The sequence below is a fragment of the Leptinotarsa decemlineata genome, unplaced genomic scaffold, assembly GCF_025532065.1.
Source record: "Leptinotarsa decemlineata unplaced genomic scaffold, Ldec_3_MD MMD2_P_RNA_scaffold_9, whole genome shotgun sequence".
NCBI lineage: Eukaryota > Metazoa > Arthropoda > Insecta > Coleoptera > Chrysomelidae > Leptinotarsa > Leptinotarsa decemlineata.
Genome location: NW_027412536.1, coordinates 14900219 through 14920790, shown reverse-complemented (window position 1 = coordinate 14920790; position 20572 = coordinate 14900219). Strand labels below are relative to the sequence as shown.

Below are 20572 nucleotides of genomic sequence, written 5' to 3'. Positions count from 1 at the left end.
TGGATTTTCATCAAGTATCGGCCGCTTGCATCATATATTTTATCATGGATGTAAACCTTCATGGTCGGAGATAATGGAAAGAGGTTCCATAGAAAAATTTGAAGCCCTTTCACCTGTTCTATATTTCTTACCAAAAATATATACAGAGAATAGGTGACTAAGACCTATCGTAAATGCGACAGTTTGACCGAAGGATATAGCTGTTCAAACCATTACATACGTCCATATGCCAAACAGACTCATTTATTAAAAGCTTGGAACATTTCATTGAAAAGATTACGAATATGAGGTTAGGTCCAGGGACGTGGTCTCCTTATACATAATGATCCCAATTGAAAATACTATTCAGCTGATTGGCAAAGTTTTTCTAGCAGACATTACTGTCCTGTTCATTCATTGTTTGACATCAACGTATTTCCAATTTAATGGTGTTTTCCATGAACAACCAGATGAAACCACCTTGGGTAACCCGTCAATACATTGTTGGCAAACTGTTTCGTATAAAAATTCAAGCATCCTCCTACGCTGAAAAGGGGAACCCAAGTAATATACCCAACCACTGGTTAACCTGAGAGTGCCCGAGAGTTTCCCTGAGAAATTGAAACTTTGGAAGAACGCTTTCAAAGGGAATGGGTATAGCAGGGCCACAATTATTTTGCTAGAGAAGTCGTTCCATACCAAGGAGGATCAGTAATGTTTTGGGAAGGCAAATTCACCAGACATGAATCCCATTGAGAACATGTGGGATTTCGTTAAAAGAGCAAGAAGAATGGAAAAACATCCCAATGGATACCATTAACGCCCTTATTGTTTCCATGCACAGGCACAGGACGCACCCCTCCGAGGGGGTGCGTACTACAAAAAATCTGATTAGTCTGAAATGTGTCCCCCTTCAATTAGAAATCGACGTGTCCGAGCTTTTTTTGAAAATCTTACTTTTTATATTCAAAAACGGCTCTGCTGAGTTTTCGTTGTTACACACTGTATATTATTTCTTCTGGCTTTCTCTTTTCTCCTCCATTGTCCACAGAACTGGTCCCTGTGAATGGGGTTTTCTGATTATTGTACGTATCTATTGAATGTTTTCTTCCTTCTTTACGGTTGTAGACTTTGCACCAATTTTCCATTGCGAGGATCCATTTCAACTACTGACGCCTATCAAAAAACTACTCCACTGGCTTGCACTGACGAGTGGCTAAGGAGCCCGATACCGGTCTGCAAGTGTGCCCGTTCCAAAATTGAGGGTCTACTCTTTCAGTTGTATTGTCAATTGCATAAGCAGGAAATTTTCTGTGAAGATTCCTGCACTGACGCTTGCCGGATATAATCCAACGCCGTTCGTGGTATTAGCCAGTGGAGTAGTTGTTTTTTGATAGGCGTCAGTCCATTCAACCTACTGTGTCAAATTATTTCCTGAAATGTTTTCGAGCTCATGAATATTTTTAAAACGTCGCAGACGAGGGAAATCAAAACAAACCGTTTATTTTTGATGTTAAAAAGATCAAAATAACAAATCATTCGGTAAGGAGCACTGCTGTTTCAACTTTAGCCAAAACGGGAATTGGAGAACAGCAATTGATTAAAATAACCGGTCATGGTAGCAGCCACTCAATGAAACCATATCTGCAAATAGACTCGGGCCATCATCAGAAAATAATTGACGCAATGAGGTAGGGGAGAGGCGGGGAATCACACGCAGCGGGCAATAGTACGCATGGCCCTGTATGACCAAGCGTTCGTTGAATGTCGGTGCTAATTGGATAGACTCGTGGCACACACGTATTTCAACAACTCTGTTGCGGTAAATTTCAGTTCTACGCTTTTGTTCGTTAGATATAGACCATTTTTAGTTTTCAGCATTTTTGTTATAGCATTTGTGCGTGATTCAAGTAAAGGTGAGTATTACCTACATTTTTATTTCAAAGTTGCTCTATTTTTTTTTCATGAATGAACTGGCCCCTACTGTATATATTTCGTGGCCATATCGACCAATAATTTGTTCAAATAGCTCATAAGACAAATGGCGTAAATCGGGTAATGATACGCGATTGCGTATGATTACCCTCATTGGCGTACCATTACCCGCATAATACCGAAACCATCAGTACATGTGTTTCAGCTGCCCATATTGTTGTTTCAGATGCCTAACAAGTACGTGAGAAAAACAAATATCGCTGGTTGGACCGAGGAGACTTTACAGAAAGCTCTTTAGGCAATAGATTCTAGTAGAAAACTTCGAGAGGTTTCCAGATCATTCAACATTCACGAGGCAATACTGAGAGTGCGCAGAAAGAACAATAACAGATCTGGTCCAAAACTATGAAGACCCAATATCTTCTCAGCTGAGGTTGAAACTCAAATGGCAATTCACGTTCTCGAACTAGCTAAATTGTTTCATGGATTGACTCCGGTAGAGTTACGAAAACTCGCGTTTCAATATGCAGAAGCCAATGGCATACACACTATTTTAATAAAACTCGCCAAGAAGCAGGCAAGGATAGGCTGCGACTATTTCTTGAGAGAAACCCACAAATTAGCCTAAGAAAACCTGAAGGAACAATTATCAATAGAATTACTGTTTTTAATGAAGAATCCGTTAAAATTTTTTTTTCCAATTTGGCATCTTTGTTACTTTGACGAAAAATGGACCACTAGAGGGAATTTATGCAGTTACCGATAATGGCTGGAGCGACGAAAAATGTTTTCTTCAGTGGTTACAGCATTTTAAATTGCATGTAAATTCAAGTAGAGCAAACGGTGTTCTCCTGGTGCTTGACAACCATTTATAACTATTGCCAAGATAATGGAATTGATATGTCAATACCGCAACATACATCCCACCGCTTACAACCTCTCGATACTTCGTTTTTCGGACCATTCAAATGCGCTTTCAATAAGGAGTGCGATATTTAATAACTTTTCCAGATTTCGCAGAAATATTTAAAAATGCCTACGTTAAAATTGCGACAATGGAAAAAGCTATATCAGGTTTCAACTCATCTGGAATCCACCCATTCAATCCAAATAAATTCACCAAAGAGGATTTTGAAGCTGCTAGTCAATATTTGCCACCTGTATCTGATGATTTGGACTCCACAAATCAGCCTCATCCCGGCCCAACTTCCAACGTTCCAATTATACCTCAATCCTGCCCTAAACGGAATTCAAAAGAGATAAGTGCTTTAGCAAAAGACGAAGTCGGCATTTCAGAACTTTCACCATTACCGTCATATTCTGGAAAAGGAAAAACTAGAAAATGTACCAAGGGAAAGTCAGAAATATTAACAGCTACACCAATGAAATTAATTCTCGAGGAGGAGCAACAAAGAAGAAATAAAATGAATTTTGCTCGAGAAGGAAAGGGTAAAAATATCAAAGCAAAAGTGCCATTACGCAAAAAAAACATTTTAAGAAATATGCAACTAGATTCTGATACTTCCGAGGACAACGAAATTGACAAGAAAAATATTGTTGATGATGATGAACTGGATGACGTGTATGTGGATTCAAACGAGAAGAATCTATGCTTGTTAGTGAAGATTTCGGAAAAGATGGGGAAATTTGGTGGAGATGTGTGCAGGACTTTGCCACTGACTATGAATGCGACTTTTGCAGTAAAATATCCTTTGCAAAAAGGGACCTTGTTGGCAAATTTTAATTTAGTTTCTGAAATAAGTTTGATGTTTTTGTTAAATATCTAAAATATGTTTTAAGTTTTCGTTTTTATTAAGTTTTAATTACGAATAAGTTTACTTTTTTAAATTTATGAAGTTTTCTAACAATTTTCAATAAACACGAGTTTTTCAAACAGTTTTTATTTGCGTATCGTTGCCCGACAAAATGCGTATCATTAACCGCCGTGAAGGGTAATGGTACGCAAACCACAAAACTTGGGTTTATATGTTTTATACCAACCCCTTTTATTTCGTAGAAAATTTGAGATGGCTATGTTAAAGGGAACATATGAATGAGCTACTATGGCAAATCTACAGTTTTTACCGATAAAAACATTTGATTTATGACATATATTGCTTAAATGCGTACAATTACCCTCCTCTCCCCTATGTTTCAATTTCGGCAAAAACGATTCAAGAATCTCTGAATCAAGAACAAGAAACTACTTCCAATCAACCTGCTACAGTTTATAATAATTGCGTTTTCCATATAAATAATAATTACAATAGTCAAAATAATATAAATTACTAGTCTAAAGAAATGAACTTTAAATGTTCAAGCCCGTCTTGGATATGCAGGAAATTTTCTGTGAAGATTCCTGCACTGACGCCTGTCGGATATAATCCAACGCCGTTTGTGGTATTAGCCAGTGAAGTAGTTATTTTCTTATAGGTGTCAGTCCATTCAACCTACTGTGTGTATATCCGAGACTTAGATTTGTTTACTGCCTGTCTTCAAGCATAGCCCACTGACTAATAAGAAAAATAAATAACTAGATTTATTATCACTTGTAACCATGCATATAAAATAAAAAACTAAAAACTCCTCTATTTTATGTTATTTCATTTTTCAACTAATGGAAACCTAGCAAGCCAAATATAACAAATTTACATTGCGTCGAAGTTTCAATATCGAAGTCCTGCGTTTTCGCCATTAAGAAGAGAGGAGGTGTCCGAAGAATATAGAAAACATCTTAGCTTTATGATTAAATGAATGACTTTCCATAAAATAAAGTAGTATTTGACTAGCATTCGTTTCATTCGCATGGCGCAGTCGGTAGGATAGTTGTAAAAAACGAGACAAAAAAGTAATTATTCATAAGATGGCTGGAAACGGAGTTCCACCTCTTAAATCCTAAGGAAATATGAAGGATAATTGGATTTTATGGAAAAAAAAGCTTTACGAATTATTTAATAGCAATGGAATATTCTAAGAAATATGATTCTACAAAATGTGCACAACTACTCCATTATATAGGAGAAGAGGCATATCGTATTTATACAACATTCAAATTTGGTCCATATGAGGATGAAAAGTTGGATGTTTTATTAAAGAAATTCGAAGATCATTTTATTCCTTTCAAAAATCTTGATTTTGAGAGACACAAATTTTTTATACGAAAGCAGTATGAAGGAGAAACCATCGATAACTTCATTACAGATTTAAAAAATAAAGCATATTCATGTGAGTTGGGTGACCTAATGGATGGAATAGTGAAAAGTACCTTCATTTGTGGACTAGCCAAAAAGAGGCGGGTCAACGTTTGTTAGAAGGCGATTGCAAAACGTTACTAGAAGCTGTCAATAAAGCTAAAGCAATCGAAAATTCCAACAACAAAGAGAAGAAATCACAAGTGAAACCACAGCCAATTTGCATATTGTTCAACACAAAAAAAGTCAAATGGGAAGTGTGACCATCCTACTATATAAAACAATAGGAATCCCAATCAATTTCAGCGATGGACTCAGAATTGTGGACGATGTGGATCAACTCACGAAAAACTCAACTGTCCAGCATTCAGTGTATTGTGTAATGTGTGTAAAGTTCGGGGACATTACGCCAAGATGTGTAGGAAAAAGTAACAAAGTATTCATTCTCTGACTCAAGCACAAAATCAAGAACTCAGCAACAACGATGAATATGGTGAGGAATATTATTTTCTTGGTTATGTCCAATCTACAGGTGAGCAAGAATGGATGATAGAGATGAATATTAACAATTGCTCTTTAAAATTTAAATTACCTATACACAGGTGCAATGGTCAATGTAATTTCCATGGAAACCCTTATAAATAATAGAATTCCTTTTGAAAATTTAGAAAAAACTTTTGTCAAATTAAGCACATTAACAAAGGAAATAATACCTGCAATAGGAAAAATTAAGTTTAAATGTACCTATAGAAACGAAACAATGGATTTATACCTTTTTGTTGTCAATGAAACGAATGCTAGGCAAATACTACTTCATTTTACTTCCTCTAGAACATTTAAAGTACATTCATTTCAAATAAATATACCAGGTGATCCGCTACATTAGTCTACATTAAGAGGAATAATTCCAAGTTTAAAAAACATAGAACAAAATAGAAAAAAATTAAATAACCGTCAGGAAGTACAAAGGTACTATTATAATAAAACAACCCAAAAAAGTTTACCAGAGTTAAAAACAGGATACAAAACGGTTTAAGGTACTAATTCTAGATGGCAACCGGGAGAAGTTATAGATAAGGTTAGAGATAGGTCATATATAGTTAGGTTGGATAATGGATCAGTTATAGAAAGAAACAGGAGGTTTCTAGCTATCATTCCAGCAGAAAAAAACAAATGATAATTCTGTAGTTGAAGAACCGGAAGTTTTGGAAGGTAGCAAAGATGATGTTATATTTGTAGAAAATCAGGGTAGAAGCGGAAGAATAATAAAACCAGTTCATAGATATAACCCCATGATGAATTCAAAAATGTAAATAAAGGAGGGTGTTTTAGTATTTTGTGTTAGGCAAAAGTAAAATAATTTGGTTTAGTTTTACTTTCTTAATAGTATATGTTAATTTGTTGTAAATTATTATTGGTGTATAATTTTGAAAAAGGGGAAGATGTAGAGGATCACCCGGTATATTCATTTGAAATGAATGTACTTTAAATATTCTAGATGAAGTAAAATTAAGTAGTATTTGTCTAGCATTCGTTTCATTCACATATCATTCGCTGTTGGGTACCCCACGAGAAAAAAATTTCCACTAAAATACCTCCTTTGCCATGGCGATTTGTTAAAATAACGTATTTTGATTGGTTCAAAATTACAGGTGTGGAATTTTCATTTGAATATAGTCAGCATTAATATTGCGTGCACTAAGTTAAAGATGCTGATAAGGTGTGTCTGACTCTTGATGTAATGTAACGACGCTAGTATCTTCAATTATAAAAATAAATTACGAATCGCACACGAATATATCAGCTCTTAATTCGTGCTCTTGATTCGGCGATTAAACCCGTCGGGGTTCGTTATAGTCGTAAGCATGGTCTGGTCACGAGTTACCTATAAAATACTCGGAAGCCAAACTATCGCACTTCCCATCGAAATCCTTCAGCTAAAGTACATTCTTTGAAGACTTTTTTGAATATCTTTGACCCAGATCTTGCAAGACAAATTGTATGTTGAGAATACGAGAAATTTGTTATTTCTTAAAACCAAGTAGGTCTCGGATCGATATTTGGTATAATTATGAACTTGATTACACATTCATTACCCAATTTTGAAAATTACTTGTTCACTTCTCATTGCAAACGAGTGATCACTAGACTTGCCTTTAGGTGAAGATTCAACAACTATTATATTTCATGCATTATCTAAAATTTGGGGTGAGAATTGCAATAGTTAAAATGAGGACAACAATGATATAGTCTTATCAGATAGAAACACCTCAAAAAGAGCATAAAGATCTACAGATCTTTAAAAGTTTACTGTTAACTGTGACAGAATGAATTGAACCCTTCTCCAAATGAAAATGAAGGTTATATAAAAATATTCCGTAGAAAAATGAGAAATTGACATCTAGATGTGATAGTTACAGTGACAAAAAGTGAGATATGAACGATCTTATTGTCCTGTCTAAACAAAATTGAAAAATCTTAATGCCATGTCTAAACAAAATTGACTAGTGTTGATTCTTATGAAAAAATTATTGAATTTTTCATGACAACTCTATGAACTTTAGAATATCGCAAGAGATTTGGAGAGTTGACAAAATGGTGAACAGTTGAAACAGAGTGGGTCACCTTCTGATAGGGTGTATTTCAGGCGATAACCTCAGTCCCATCGTTTCTAGATATATAACTGTGGCACTCTCGGAAAGCGGAGGCATTATATCACCATTTTTTTATATGAATGATTGTTGTGAATTACATACATTTATATATTTGGGACACCCGTGATATCATTAGTCTAAATTATTATCAAGTTGTCAAATAGATGTCAATTAAAAATATCACAAGGAGAACTCACATATTCATTATAAAGCGTTGTTAATACATAAATCAAATCAAATACTACTCATTCACAACAATGATCTTTAAATGTATGCCGTTGGAGAAAAAAACCTCCGTTGTAGAAGATAACACACATGTTATCGACAAAAATTCAGGATAGACAAATGTACAACGCTCCATCTCAAAAGAGGACGATGCAGCTCATAGACAGGGGATGTGCAGCTCGTAGACAGAAACATTCTGTACCATCTGGATGTCGGAGAAACGTACACTTATCTCGGGGCGAAACCACGCCGCTTACAAGAGTTAACAGCAGTGAAGACATGAAGATCCGAAAGATGATGCTCCTCCATAGGAGTTTGCAACCCAAATCGTATGTTCCACCTTCACAGATCACAGACAAGAGAAAGGTCATGAATTTTGAGATAGTAGGGTCTACATGACAGAATAGTGATGAATCTGAGTCTGGGAAGTTATCAGGAATTCGAATTTTCTTCTCTGCTTGGTCTGCGACTACGAGAAAGCACGAGTTGAAGCATTTATTTGATGTATTTAGTTTTCGACACTGAACATGTAGATCACAACTCGGTCACCGAGTTGGAACCCATTCAGCAAAAGAACCACATAAAAGCCACGAACATTTCTTCATGCTTATAGCAACACAACGATAAGTTGTGAGTCTGGGGTCTTCTTTAACAACATTGAAGACCTCGGCTCATCAAATCACCTGATCTTTTCTTTTCTCAGGTCGTAGGCTGAAGCTGTATCTGAGGGGCATGTCAGCATCAGTGGTCTCAATCTATATCCATCGACATAACGCGTCCCTAACCACCTACGGCAGGTCTACGGTATTGACGAGACACTGGTGTAGCCCTACGCTACGGGTGATAATGAATCCGTTGTGGGGAATGAAAAGTGCAGAATTTTCTGGAACTATTCATTTCCCATCTTCAGATACATACAAGCTAATAAGCCTAATGTAGTCCTCCTTGACTCTATCTGAACTTCGACAAAAATAATAATAATAGTATTTTTTTCCAGAATCAGAATACCATCAAGACTGATCTTGTTATTCACAAATAATTGAATACATGAAGAAGAAATGATTCGCAGATCCATGCGTGCATCCATTTAATAAGTACTATGGCTAGCTACTCAGATGAAAATACGTTTCAGGCATCTACGAGAAAACAATTTGATAGAATAACGCCGCCTGGATTTCTACCTAAGGAGCTACAAGAACATATATAAGATAATCAAGATACTGATAAATAGGATATTTTTCTTTGAGAAAAGAACTTGTGCGAGCTAAGGATTAACGAGGTCTTACCTTTTAACGTGTGATTCATAACACGGGTTGGACGATAGCAAGTGAAGATCGATCGTTCAGACTAAGGCTTGAACCACCGACCAACACGGCAGTCAATTCTCCAGATGAAAAGTGAAGTTTGAAGTGTACTGAGTTGAACCTCAAAACGATGAGCAGCCACAGTCCGTCGCGTATTTCTGATATGTACCGCTCTTGGTGGAATCAAATGTGCCAACTCACTTGAACACCTCCCGTGAAAGTATCTATAGAAGAGAGACAAATTTTCAACCTTTTTTCGATGTTCCAGGCTATCGAGGTTGCACGTGACGTTCGTGTCTCCAGTCAGCCAGATGGCTCTTTTCTGGATGGAATCCTGCAACTTCAGGGTATATTTGGAGGCAGAGCTCCATACATGAGAACGATACTCCGAAGAAGATCTGATCTGAGTTTTATAAAGTATCCAAAGTTGCTGAGGTGTGTATAGTTTTCTGGTTCGGAACATAGTTCCAAGCTCTGAGAAGCAGCTTTTGCAATTCCAGCGACATGATTGTGCCAAGACATATTGGTGTCCATTTCAACCCCCAATAAACTTATCGAAGCAGAAAGCGGAATTGTCTGACCTGACATTGTTATATCCGGTTCGGAGACATTTATCTTCTTAGAGAAAACCGATGCCCGGATTTTTGTGGCATTGAATTGAACCTGGTTACTTTCACCCCAATTCGAAATCACTTCTAGATCCTCATTGAGATATGTAACCTTCTACTGCCAGTGAAAATGTGCCTATGTAGCCGATGTCCTAGAATCCTGGAATTATCAGACAAGTGTGCTGTCGTCAGCAAAGCAATATATTGGATTCTTGTTTTTTTTCAATAGGTTGTTGATTCACAATAAAAAGAGGGTTTCACCAGCGTTGATGGTGAAAGTATTCGAGAGATATTCATCGACGGCCACTTGCAGGGAATGTTTTTTCAGAAAGCTGGACAGCCAAACACATTAATGATCCGAAAAGCCAGAGCATCGAAGTTTGGTCAATATAAAGTTTTGAGCAAGAACCACAAGTCAACTTATATCTATCCGACAATTGAGTTTTGTCGTTATTGTTTTTAATGAACCTAATTGAATTATTATTTGTCCGGTGAGCCACGTCCAAGTCTGTGTTTTTCAAAAAAATAGGTGATGTTATTGGTGAATTCACGAAAGTATGTCAATGTCCCATGACGTAATTATTGTTTCTTGATGTGGGATATACCTGCCGAATGCCTTGTTTTCGCGGTTTTTTGAAAAGAATGGAGTCAATAATATTTTCCTTGTAGCCGTTGTTGATAAAATCCAGTTATTTCGGAAAATTACTTTCTGACACTGGCATATTTAATAGCCTGTGAAGCATACTATTGAACGCTGCTACTTTATGTTGATATGAATGTGTCGAAGAATCATGTATGACACTGTCCTTATAAGATGGTTTATGGAAAATTGCAAGATCACGTGTATTATTGATTTTAGTAATAGTCACTTTTAGAAATTGTATTGAATAATTTTCCTCCATTTCAGTGGAAATTTAATTGATAGGTGAATGCAATTAACAAATTCGACAAATTTGCTCAAATACCTACCTGTACTAGTGATAATGTCAGTAAAATACTAATGCTATATACATAGATAATTTTGTCATTAAGAGAGATTAGACAGGCTTTGGAAAATATGCATTTATCCATTATTAAGTATACCTAAAGAATCACTTCACTTCTGGATGGAAGTGGTTTTGGAAAATAATAATAATAATAATAAATATCGTTTTTTCTGAAGAATAATCGTAAAAAGATACAAAAACAGAAATAACGTCACCAGCAAGATAAATTATGTCAGACAGTAAGCTGAGGTATTCAGCAATAGCATAGGGTTCTTTCTATATTCAGTAGAATCTTATGAATTCCCTTTTTGAAACCACCAAGTTTATTCATTTGTTTGATGCTGGTGGGGAGTTTTTTGAGCATTTTCATGCTTTGATAGAACGGGCTCCTTTCTGTAAAAGTTAGTCTATGTTTTGGGTATACATAGTCAAAATGTCTAGTGTTATATACATTTTGTGGTAGACTATTTTCAAAAAGATGTTAGTTTCTGAAAAGGAAAAAGAGTTCCTGTATATAGACTCCTATAAGTGTAAGTATTTTAAGACTACTGAATTTGCCTCTATATGATTCTCTTGGGTTCAGTTTCAGCATACTTCTTGAGGCTCTTTTTTGTACAATGAAAATTTGCTCTGCATTTTTACTACAATTAGATTTTTTGTGGATTTTTCGGAAGCTTCTCTGATTTTTGCAGTTTGTATTTTTTAAATTAAAATCGTTGTGAGAGCTACCAGAATTGCCTCCGCGAGCTACCGGTAGCTCGCGATCGACAGGTTGGCGACCACTGACCTAAAGTATCACATCACTTCTGGATGGAAGTGTATTTGGAAGTGGTTTTGGAAAATATGCATTAATAAGTATACCTAAAGTATCACATCACTTCTGAAGAATACTACCTGATTTAATACTTTCATTTTAGCTTTTACTCTATATGATCTGTCGGAAGCCGGGCAGTTCGATGTGGGTGCTTTGTTCACTCAGTCAATCAGCCGATGTGCGAGTCGATGGTTCAAGCTCGATTTTCACTTGCTATCGTCCAATCCGTTGTTAGGAATCACACGTTAAAAGGTAAGACCTCGTTAGTCCTTAGCTCACACAAGTTTCGGCTGCTGAGGGTTGTCATTCGTAGTGATGCGATTGGTAGGTAACGGAAAAAACATATTTTTTAAACACATATTTCTCATTCTTGTTTGGTAGATTCAATGTCTGAACTGTCAATTTGAAAAAAAATCAGCTTTATAACCCAAAGCTTAATAATAATAAACAGCTTTATTTCAGAGTAGATTACAAACTTTTATTGCAAAAGGTCGGTAACATAGAATGAAATGGCGTCAACAAGAAGGTACAGATTATTTTGTTATAAATATTTTTAAATGAATGTTCCAGTGAGATATGCGTTCAAATCATAGGGCTCTAAGTCTATGAGAAGTTTTTTTAGTTCTCTTTTGAGAACTCCAATTTTCATAGTTAGTTTTAATCTGTTAGGAAGATGGTTGAAGAGCTTGATTGACATTTATAGTGGGCGCTTTTTTCAGTTACTGTTAGTCTATGAAGGGGATATATATATATATATATATATATATATATATATATATATATATATATATATATATATATATATATATATATATATATATATATACATATATTCATTTATTCTAGTGGGATACTTATGAGCAGGTATATTTTCAGTGAAGAGGTGTGAATTTTTATAAATGAACATTAGGCATTCATAGATATAAATCGCGTAGATTGTCATTATATTGGTGGATTTGAATACTGTTCTGCAAGTTTGGTTATAATTCAAGTTGTTGATTCCTCTTATTATTCTTTTTTGAACTATGAAGATTTTTTCGATATTTCGATTGCTACCCCAAAAAAATAATTCCGTATCGAGCAACCGATTCGAAGTAAGCCGTGTATATTGTTTTTATAGCCTCGTTGTGCAGATATTTTAATGTAACTCTAATTCCGTACGATATTCCACTTAGTTTGTTTGCGAGGTTATCAATATGAGAGTCCAATTCATGTTCTCGTTTATGTGGATTCCTAAAAATTTGGTGTTGTGGGACAGTTCAAAAGAAGAGTTTTGAAGGTCCACCCTAACTGGATAATCGATGTTGTCTTGGTTTGTTCTAAACAAAATCATATGTGTCTTCGATTCATTTAGTACAAGTTGACTTTTATTGAACCAGTCCTTAGTTTTGTTGCATAGATCTGTACTATTCATCATCATCTCTGGGAAGGTTTCACCACCTGATAATAGACTTGTGACATCTGCGAAGATAGTTTTGAACTGACGTTGGTTTAGGTTTAGATTACATAAGTCGTTCAAATAAATGACGAACAAAAGAGGGCCGGCAATGCTCCCCTGCGGAATTCCCACGTCTGTGGGAAGGGTTTCGGATTTATAGATTCTTCCATTTCGGTTTATTTCTACAGATTGAAGGCGATCTGATAGGTAGGATTCAACCCACTTCAGCGCTGAACCTCTTTTTCCATATCTCTAATTTCATTAACATTAGCTGATGATCCAAGCAGTCATATGCTTTGGATAAATCTAAAAACATCCCGAGAGATATCAATTTTTCTTCCATCATGTTCGTTATATTTTGTGTGAATCCATGTTGAAGCCTACTAAATAAGTTACATTGATCCATAAACTTTATAATTCTCACTGACATTGCTAGTTCGAATAATTTTGAAAATCTGGGAGGAATGCATATTGGCTTATACTCGTATAGGTGACATTTGAAGCACATGTTTCATAATTTTTTCTCGAAACCAACAAAAGAGGTTCACAACATTGCATTGAAATTGCCACCTTTTCCGTCTAGTTCAAATTTAAAATACATGATCTCTATCAACCCGCAAAGCAGCAAAATCAGATATAAATTACAGTTCATACTGTAAAACATTATGATTGTCGTTAAAAACCTGCATTACAAAGCTAGTGCAATCATTTATAATCACGTGAAATCATAATTCTAGAGATGTATCGCAAAATGTGAATAGTCGCGAATGACTTGAAGTGAATAAGGATTATACAAAGAAATACTGAATACATGTTATAACATGCATGATATATCTAAAAATTACAGACAATAGGTACAAGAGGTCAGGTTCGTGAAAATCAAATTAATAAATTTTCAAAATAAAACAGGACTTTTAAAGAAAAAACTGAATTGTATAGATTTAGATGGGAATATGGAATACGAATTTGGCAACGAGTATAATATAGAGAAGGAAATTGGAGATATTAGTTTACGGTGAAAAAACTTTTTGGGTTACTTCTTATTCATCTTCACATAAAAAATGTAGAAAACTTCCGTAGAGAAGAAAAAATCAATTGAGTTCAAAATAAACTTTCAAATGAACGTTGAATTATACTAAAATTACTATTTTCTGTTCAGTTTGTCCTCGAAACATTCGTTATGGAAATGAAACAGACATTATTCATCGGAATGCTACACAATTAAAACATAAGAAGGAGGAATTATGCATGAGGGTCAATATTGACAGCTTAGAGTGCAGAAGAAATTGTGCATTTTTTATATTTTTGTACAAAATCTTGAATGGCCTTATTGACTCTCCCAGTCTGCTCAGTCTGAATAATATCAATGTTCCTTCATATTTTTCTCGAAATCATGCAACTTTCAAACTTCCAAGAATAAGAACAAATATGCAATTGAAATCTCCACTTTATATAATGTGTAGCGAATTCAATAAAATTAGCAATCGAATTGACATTCATTCGTGTTCCATCAAGGAACTCATCTCGGTGATGAAAAATTAAACAGCTTTGTTATATCGGTATTTCGTTAATTTTTGATGTTATTTTAATTATTGTTTAATCTACTAAATATTATTATTAATTTACTCATATACACCATTTTATGTTTTGTTATTCTTTAATATTGTCCTGTAAATAGGAAACTGTTGGACAATAAAGGCTATTATTATTATTATTATTATTATTATAAGAAATATATCCTTAATGAATAAATTTGGGAAGCTGAATACACTCATTTGTACTGAATGAATCGAAGAATTCTGTATAGAATGGCAACAAAGCACCGTGCTTGTGTTTTGTCCTCAAAAAAAAATTCAGTGTTGGTCCACACACGGGGAGTTCGAAGTGATTATTGATGGGATTGAGGGAGTACGACTATTGAGGTTCCTATTTTGTATTCGTTCTTCGACAGTCTCTCGAAGTGGGTTTGCTATGTCGTGACATATTAGGTTGTTTCAAAAGTTTTTGCCTTTTTTCTGAGTTTACTATGAGCTATAATATCTCAGTTAATACTTATTGAATTTAATCGAAATTAGCGCCATTTGAATCAGTGCACTTTCAACAATGTAACACAAGTCGTTAATTGAGTCAGCATAAAAATCGTGTGCTCGGGATTCGATGAAGTCGACGAAAGTTGTTTTTGACTGGTCTTAATTGGCGATGGTTCTACCGGTGAGAAAGTGAAAAGATGGTAGTCGGTAGGCAAGCGATCTGAGGAGTATGGAAGGTGAGGCAGACCTTTGACGCTTAATTCGTTCAATTTTCGGGCAATGATTTATGAAACGTACGGACGGGCGTTGCCGTGGAGCAAGATCGGACACAATAGGAATCTGCTGTGATGATTTGGTCCTGTTGCAGAAAGTTATAGTGAACCACACCTGCCGCTGACCAACATACATTAACCATAGTATTTTTTTGGTGGGTTTTTGCTTTTGGCAAGTGCCTGAGTAGCTCATCGATATCCAACCACTGTCCTTAACGTCACCTGTTGTCGTAGAGGATTCACTTTTCATAACACGTGACAAACCAATTGGTTGCGCAAAAGTAAAGAAGAAAAGACCTCGAAACGAGACAATTTCTGTCGATTGTTTCAATCGACTTTTCGAGATTTTTAACCTCTCCAATACGTTTCAAACCATCAAAAAATTAGACGCACCGTTTGTGTTGGGTCAGTCTCCACCAGGGTCCTCAAATCCTCGTCCTGGGTGACTGTAGGTCGACCACTTTGGGTCTCATCTTCGAGGCTAAAATCTCCGGAACGAAATGTCTCAAACCAACTTCGAACAGTGCGTTCATTACCACTATCATTGTCAAATTCCTGGTTGATTTTTCGGACTGTTTCAATTTGAATTCGTATGGAAAATTAATATACTTTGAAAAACTAAAAAACACGCTTTTAAAGAAAAAGTTGAAGATATATTTTTCAAATAAGCTTAAAACAATAACGAACGAAAAATACTAGTATTATTGTGAAAAAAAAGACGGACGCTTGATATACAAAAAATATGGCATAAAGCGACCACGCTTTATTCACAATAATTCCTACTAGTATTTAGTTTATTTAAAAAAAATATTTTCAACTTTTTAGTTCGGTGTTCTTTAAAATCGTGTTTTTTAGTTTTTCAAACGATATTTATTTTTTAGTTTTGTATGCTATGAAAGCGTGTTTTTTAGTATTTTTAAACTATATTTATTTTATCTAAACTTTGGGAACAATCAGCCGTATATTGTTTAGAAAAATGACCATTGATATTTTCCGATTCCGGAGAGGGAGCCTAAAAATCAGATACCAAGCCTAAGGAAGGCAGCAAGCGCGCGTGTTAATAAAGGAATACTTTTTTCAAATGAAGAAATACATGTAAAGTGAGTTCGAATTATATCAAGGAGGTTACGTATAGCGCCATCTGCCCGCGAATATATGAAGCAATAATGTCGATAATTCTGTCAAATACAGATCCCGAGCATTCAAACGGGAAAGAAGAGTTACAAACAAACATACATACATAGGTACAGGTGAAACTAATATAAAGCGTGTAATAATAAAAATGAACAGCATAACTGTATAGTTAATAAAAATGAACAGCATAACTGTATAGTTTATAAAATTCTTTATCGATCAGTATATATTACGACACAGTAAAATGAATATTTATTGAGATATGAAACTACAAAAACCCATGAATTCAAAACGGACAAAACTTTTGAAACCTAGTATTTTGCAAGAAATTCTTGGTGGGAATTTTCAAATTTCGCACACTGTATGATGTATATAATAATCAATAATCAACCAACTTTCAATGTTGATATTTCGTTAAAATGTCCATCTACCATCATCATTCAAAAATGTATATCTCACACTGTATATCTCACTATTGTATCCTTGAGACAGTCGTGTCAACATCAATGAAGCTATATAAATATTTTATAATTCACTCATACATACCAAATTTTTAATTCGTACACAACTTTCTCGCCAATGCAATTTTTCATAAGGTAAGTTTCAATCCGTTCTCCATAAACTAATATTTTAATATTTTCATCGGTGTTAGCTAACATCGTTCCGCCGAGGCTACCACCAGGAAATCATCGCTTTCGCAGTTTCCGTTGTGGTCTCTCGAACAAAAGAACATTATTTTTTGAATACAACAAACGAACGAATAGACAATATTAACTTGTTGTTAATTAGATATTCTATTGTCAATGAAAACAGAAATATGTCACAGGTGCCTACTGTGTTTGTTTGACCAGACAAATTAATGATTTTTCATTACTCGGAAATGCAAAATCAGAATATTTGACAATCGTTTTTCATGGGATTTGTTATAGATATGTCCCGACACCTTCACCAAAAAAGCTTAATTCATGAGACTAAAAATGTTATCGAAGATGACTCTGAAGGACCAAATGAATGTGTGACAGAAATTTAAATTGAATTTTCATTTCCTTGCCTTCTTTTATTTATTCTTTAGAAACATATGTATTTCGTTCTTTATTTACTAGCATCATTTGTTGTTTTCTTGCCTTCTTTTTTCACCTTATGTCATATTTCCTTTTTTGTTATTTTTATCAAACGACATGAACTATGGTTTCATTTCGGGTATACAGCGTGACTCACGGTCGACGGTAGGTTAGACGTTTCTGGAAAACGCAAAGCATGATTTTTCTGAAAATTTCACCTCTCACATTTCCTTACCTGTTCTATCGATCTAAAATATTTTCAACATTGCGGCATTACCACTTCCATCAAAAAGTCCTAGCAACTTTATCTTTTTAAATGGAATACCCCGTATATTAATACATTTTTGGAATCGCTCTGGTATTTTAATACTTTTGTGTTAATAATTTCCTATACCTATCTCTATCTGTTTTCGAGATAAAAAATAAATTGTGCTAAATATGGTCCAAAACATAGCCTTAATTGAAATTAAGTACGTCAGTACTCTCAATTCATGAAAAGTTGATATTTTGATGACAGTTTAGACAAACTCCAAATATTCAAGTAACACCAAGAAATCGACTCCATATCATACAGGGCGTGCTAAAATTACCATTATTTCCATTGTGCATAAAAGTAGTCAAAAGTTCATTTTTTCAAATGAAACCCCCTGTATATTACCCTGTATATTTCGAATCATCTTCCAAAATGAATGCAAATATCGATTATTCAAACGAAGTTCTTATGAAATTATTTATTATACACATGAACAAAGTGATCAAATCATTGTCAGAACGTGTAAAAAATTCAACCAAATGTATCCTGAATTAACACCAATGAACGAGAGGAAGTTTGTAAGGTCACAAAATAATTTCCTTAACTATGGCTCAAAGTTTCCAGGGAACAACTGTACCAAAAATCAGTCATTTCTGGGTAAAAAGTAAGATTTTGTGAAAGTACAGACAATAACAGAATAGGATGATTCAAAATAACAAAATTGTAAACAAAATATCACATTTTCACAATAAATGCTGAAAATGTTGTCCATTACATTCTAAACACTTCAAAATGTTTTTTTGTACGCGACTTGTGGTTGCTTTTTCAATTTCCTGGGGATCCAGATCTTCAATACTCCGCACTATTCGCCGTCGCAATTCTTGTTTGGTAGGCACTGGAGTACTGTATACCCTTTCTTTTAAAACACCCCATAAAAAAAAGGCAAGTGGCGTGAGATCGGGTGATTTCGGTGGCCAATCCCACGGCCCTAAACGCCTAAACCAACGATCGTCGAAGAGTTCGTCAAGTTTCCTGGAAACTTCCTGGGTGGAATGAGCTGGCGCTCCGTCCAGTTGAAACCACAAATTCCTATATTCCTCTAAAGGCAAATTTTCAAGAAAATCGATTACAGTCGTCCTTAATATTTGTAGATATCTCTCTGCATTCAGTGTGTCTTCATAAATAAAAAAACTAATTTTATTGTTCTTCTGAATACAGAAAACATTCAGGTCAAATTTTTCTTGAAAACCCATTCCTTTTGTAACATGAGGATTATGATCAGCCCAAAAATGTTTATTTCTTCTATTGAAAATACCATCCCTCGTAAATTTTGATTCGTCGCTCCAAATTATTTTTGAGAAAAATTCCCGATCTTCCTGTGTATGAATCAAAAGGGATTCACAAAAATGCATTCTACGTTTGAAGTCTTCTGCTTTTAGAGCTCGAACTTTGGTAAATTTATACGGATGCATTCCGTGATTTTTCAAAATTCGTTGTACTGAAGAATGTGATACACCCAAATCTTTAAATCTTTATTAAGAAAACTTGACAATTTAGGTATAGGGACATGTATATCATCTTGAAGCATTTTTCACCATCTTTCAATTTATCGAGTAATATACAGGGGTTTTATTTGAAAAAATTTACTTTCGACTACTTTTATGCACAATGGAAATAATAGTAATTTTAGCACGCCCTGTATGATATGGAGTCGATTTCTTGGTGTTATTTGAATATTTCGAGTTTGTCCAAACTATCATCAAAATATCAATTTTTTATGAATTGAGAGTACTGATGTACTTAATTTCAATTAAGGCTATGTTTTGGACCATATTTAGCACAATTTATTTTTTATCTCGAAAACAGATAGAGATAGGTATAGAAAATTATTAACAAAAAAGTATTAAAATACCAGAGTAAGTGTGAGAGGTGAAATTTTCAGAAAAATCATGCTTTGCGTTTTCCAGAAACGTCTAACCTACCATCGATCGTGAGTCACGCTGTATAAGATTAAATTTCTACATAGTCAACAGATAATTTATGATCACAATTTATACTATACACTTTTATTTCGCATCTCATTTGTTGACAGATATTCAAGTTCGTTAACAAAAACCTTAGAAAATTTCAACATTTATACAAGATTCCGTTTCGGCAAAAATATATTTATACTGCAAGCATGCGTCAAGAAATTTGTGAAACAATAATCTTCAGAAGTCCTCAGAAATAACTTTCATTTTGATGCTTTTTTTCAAATGTTTGTTTTGTTTTATATATTTCGAAATCAGAAACCTTCTGAAGCATGAATAGAAGCTGGATAACGGAAAAACAGATTTTAAACAGAAAATCAGATTTGTATTGTTGAAATTTAAAAAAAACGGTATTTATAAAATATCATGAATATCCTTACGCCGATTTGGCTGAAATTTGCTACAGTTGTTTGAAGTGATAAGGCGCTTGTTTAGCCCGAACGAGATTAAAATTAGTAGGTCCAGTGGCGTCTCAGTGACAGCCAACAATATTGAGAAAAAAAAGAACGCCACCAACTTTTTTGTAAATTTTAATTTTTTTTTAGATTAAGGTACTGAAAATATAACTTTTTCGTTGCTTGTGTTAACTTCATAACAAGCTTCGTTTTCGAGAAAAAAAATCACTTCTAAAAATTATCCGTGGACAACATGAAATAAA

At 34.7% G+C, this 20572-nt stretch overlaps 2 protein-coding genes across 3 annotated transcripts in view; one reads left to right on the top strand and one right to left on the bottom strand.

Annotated features, from left to right (window-relative positions):
* The window catches only part of LOC111502454 (uncharacterized), a 65276-nt gene that overhangs the window by 21758 nt on the left and 22946 nt on the right, over positions 1 to 20572 (bottom strand). Inside the window, exon 1 of one of the 2 annotated variants that reach the window (XM_074170687.1) lies at positions 17117 to 17241. The exons of the other annotated variant lie outside the window; for it this stretch is intronic. The gene's annotated coding sequence lies outside the window, so the exon portion shown is untranslated. Of the gene's footprint in view, positions 1 to 17116; positions 17242 to 20572 lie in introns of those variants that run through there. 2 annotated transcript variants of the gene reach the window in all.
* On the top strand, positions 1727 to 3967 carry LOC141480634 (uncharacterized). The gene is made up of 2 exons (XM_074170817.1): positions 1727 to 1895; positions 2141 to 3967. The coding sequence occupies exon 2, from the start codon at positions 2970 to 2972 to the stop codon at positions 3699 to 3701; it is 732 nt and encodes a 243-aa protein (XP_074026918.1). The 5' UTR covers positions 1727 to 1895; positions 2141 to 2969; the 3' UTR covers positions 3702 to 3967.

Bases quoted from the DNA above. Each gene is read 5' to 3' on its own strand.
- LOC141480634 (XM_074170817.1), top strand. From the start codon at position 2,970: ATGGAAAAAGCTATATCAGGTTTCAACTCATCTGGAATCCACCCATTC.